Genomic DNA, 3,523 nt, shown 5'->3' on the forward strand with positions numbered 1-3,523 from the left:
TTTCTGTTTTACAAGCAAATGTTTGTACAGAGGTTGGTGGAACACAAGCGGACAAAATAAGCGAAACACAAGACCAAGGGTTTGTCATATAGATCTGCAGCCAAAACTTAATAAAAGGGCAATAACTGGAGATATTCACAGCGTTGATCAACTACAGGTCTATACCCCCTCCCCCCAATACATGTGTATAACAGGAAAGACATCCAGCATCAGCTTTCAAACAGCTAAAACGCCCTCAGAGCTCACTTCCATTTAATATCTGCACGATTCTAGGTGCAATGGAGCACAGAGACAACTGCCATCGTTGCATAGCTACCTCTTGCCAACTCTTTGTCACATACTGTTCCCAAACAAAAAGCAAACATAAAACCAGGAGCAGAGTGCTATGTATTATTTTACATCAGACTGACAAAAACAAAAAAGAGTTTAGTAGTTTAGTCAACTCTTCAGATTTTCATATGAGAATTTTCTTCCATTGCCTCCTAACTGAAAACTTCAACTGGCACGACTTCTCAAAAAAAAAAAAAAAAGCCCAACCCCAGTGTTACTTGATCTCAAAAAGAGCGAGCGAGAGAGAGCAATGCCAGCTTTGACTCAATTAAACAAAAAGTTAGTTACCTACACGGGACATTAGAGGAAGTGAGAATCCGATAGCCGGCCAGGTACAAGAATGAGTTTCCCTCAGTTCTACCTACAGCATTTCAGTAACCACCTGTAATCAGTTAATCCTGGATATTTCTAGCAAAGACTGCCTGACAGCACAGAGCTCCTGCTAACAGCCCACTCATTCTGATTCAAATGGCTACGCACTTCAAATTCCTTCCTCCTTCCATTTCCCTGGGTTAAACGTGTATTTTCTTTGGATTTGGGAAGAAAGACAGACTCATTCCTTGTTATTTTAGTCTCCATTCTGGCACAGAAAGTATTGTCCTGGAGTCAGGAGAGAACAAACTAGCTGCCAACTGTCCAACGACCCCAAATCACTCTGGCGTGCAGACGGCGGACTTATGAGAGCAAGGCTGTAACTCTGAGAGATACCATCAGGGAGGAGAAGCATGATGGCACATAGTCCTTTTCCAAAGCTTCCCACTTACTGTGGGTGCAGCACAGGGACTCCATGATGAAGCACCAGAACAAGGAAAGCAGGAATAGAGACAAAGCATCTCCTCAGCAGTGGGTTTTCAAAAGAACGAAGTCATCTGAAAGCTCAAAAGCCCAGGATCCCCAGAGCAATAAGCAGAATTGTGCAATTCAAAAACACACAGACGTGAATCTTACTTTCAAAGGGCTTTATATTACAAAAAAAAGTAAGTCACAACGAATGCGAAAAATCCATTCAATGAGGCTTGTTTCCAGTTTGCTAGGAAAGCTACTTTTCTCTTCTTTATTCCCAGCCTACCGCTGAAAACATGATTGCCAAAACAGTGACACCTCGAGCTAGATTTTTAAAATCAAACTTGCTCTGCCAGATCCAGTACTCTGAACTTGTCCAGGTTGTAGAAACAAGCCTTCACGACTCTGCCTCCAAAGTATCTTCCATTTAGATCCACAACAGCTGGAATTGAAACCAAGAACAGGTCAGCAAGTAGCAATTCAATAAAATAAACATTTCTTTAGCTAGACAGTATCATCGGTGAGACTGTTTAATCTCTCTACAGAAGTTAACTCTGAGGTTCACAGGACACAATTTAGTATCCTACCTTTGATGGCAGATTCAACCCGTTCAAACTCTAAAAATATTCTTACGGCTTCATCATCAGGGGCACCAGGAATCTGAAACACAACCCAGAAGTAATTAGAACAGTAAAAAAAGACTGTTTTAAATTGCTGTTCTTCACAAAAGTAATGAAGAGAACACAATAAAAAGTTTCCAAAAGCACAATACCCAGAGATTTTTGCCCAGTTTCTGACATTAAAAGTTTGTATCTCACAGATATGGAAAATACAGGATCACAACGCAGCAAAGGACCTTCTAATCTATGCCCCTGCGCTAAGGCAGTAACGAGCCAGTCATGAGGGACAAGTGCCCAGTTCACTTTCAGAGCAGACAGAGATTCTCTCTTACCTCAAAGATGACACATTTCCCAACCTTGCCATATTTTTCGCATTCTTCCTTAGTTTCAACTTCTAGATCTTCATCCACCTCCCCAGCACCTACCATGTTCTGAAAGTTAAAAGAATAAACCCAACTCACTGGATGTAGTCTGTACAGACGATTACGTAGACAACTCACAGATGCATGCAACTGTCACCATGAATACTTGAAGCTTCTGTTTACCAGTCAAGAGCCACAGGAGGAGACAGTTCCCTAGTACTAAGACAAGGGAACTGTATAATCTAAAGCAGTGTTGATTTACAGTCACAACGTGCATCTCAGGAAGACACAGATTTTCTCCACAACACAAAGCACCATGTAGGTGCAGGCCAGAACTGTTTGAACTGTACAGAGTCGTCGTAGCAGGAACACAGGTTTAAACGTTTCAACCAGTCGCGTATGCTGCAAATACCAAGACAGGTTCCCTTACTCCCAACTTACCCGTAGTAAGACCACTTTAGTCGGGCATTTCAGTATCTCAGTCAAGGGGTTCGAATCCGCTTTCTTGCCCGTTTCTGCTTTGAAGACAGAACAGTGAATCATGCAGTAAGTTAAGGTTAAAGCTCATTTAAACCTTACATGGGGGCTTTTATCAGAATCTTACTGTTATCAAACAACGGAATAAAAGCCACAAAATGTAGTTTCATATTGGTGAGGAATTCAGAACTCGCAGCTATTTGGAAGGACAATAAGCAGAAAAGTCACTGCTACAGAATGTGAATTAAGCTAGAACACTGACAACATACTATTTCTTTGAGGGAAATAATTCGTAAGTTCAGAATTGTATCAGATCCCTTAAGAACTAAAAATCAGATCTCCTGGCTTCCAACACTTGTGCTCAGGCAGAGGTGCTGTTCTAGTAAGCCTAGATGTCGTCTCTAGATCAGACAACAACAGGGAAATGAGAGCAATATCTAAAGCATGTGATAGGGAGAAAGTCAGCAGAAGCAGAGCAGGATCACCCCCTGAAGAGAAGAGGCTTCCAAACACTAAAGGAGGACAACTGGTGGGGAAGGGGAGGACGAGCTAAAATAATTAATAGAGGACCACTTTAAAAAAAGATAAAAAAGATAAATTTCCACAAGAAGGAACACAAGTCATTCTTCCAACTCTATTTTCATAGAATCATAGAATAGTTTGGGTTGGAAGGGACCTCTAAAGGTCATCTAGTCCAAGCCCCCTGCCCTGGGCAGGGACATCTTCAACTACATCAGGTTGCTCAGAGCCCCGTCCAACCTGACCTGGAATGTTCCAGGGATGGGGCATCCACCACCTCTCTGGGCAACCTGTGCCAGTGCTTCACCACCCTCAGCGTAAAAAATTTCTTCCTTATATCTAGTCTAAATCTACCCTCTTTCAGTTTAAAGCCATTCCCCCTTGTCCTGTCGCAACAGGCCCTGCTAAAAAGTTTGCCGCCATCTTTTTTAT

At 42.2% G+C, this 3,523-nt stretch overlaps 1 protein-coding gene across 2 annotated transcripts in view; it reads right to left on the reverse strand.

The window, feature by feature from the left end:
• Positions 1-799: 799 nt before the first annotated feature.
• RBM17 (RNA binding motif protein 17) overlaps positions 800-3,523 on the reverse strand; it is a 15,005-nt gene continuing 12,281 nt past the window's right edge. For both annotated transcript variants that reach the window (XM_009290420.2, XM_009290419.2), the window contains exons 9-12: positions 2,537-2,610; positions 2,066-2,164; positions 1,701-1,773; positions 800-1,555 (exon numbers count right to left, since the gene is read on the reverse strand). In XM_009290420.2, coding sequence (XP_009288695.1) covers positions 1,452-1,555; positions 1,701-1,773; positions 2,066-2,164; positions 2,537-2,610 — 350 coding nt within the window. In that variant the 3' untranslated portion in view covers positions 800-1,451. The remainder of the gene's footprint in view (positions 1,556-1,700; positions 1,774-2,065; positions 2,165-2,536; positions 2,611-3,523) is intronic.

This window comes from Aptenodytes forsteri, unplaced genomic scaffold (assembly GCF_000699145.1).
Source record: "Aptenodytes forsteri isolate BGI_AS27 unplaced genomic scaffold, ASM69914v1 Scaffold173, whole genome shotgun sequence".
NCBI classification, from domain to species: domain Eukaryota; kingdom Metazoa; phylum Chordata; class Aves; order Sphenisciformes; family Spheniscidae; genus Aptenodytes; species Aptenodytes forsteri.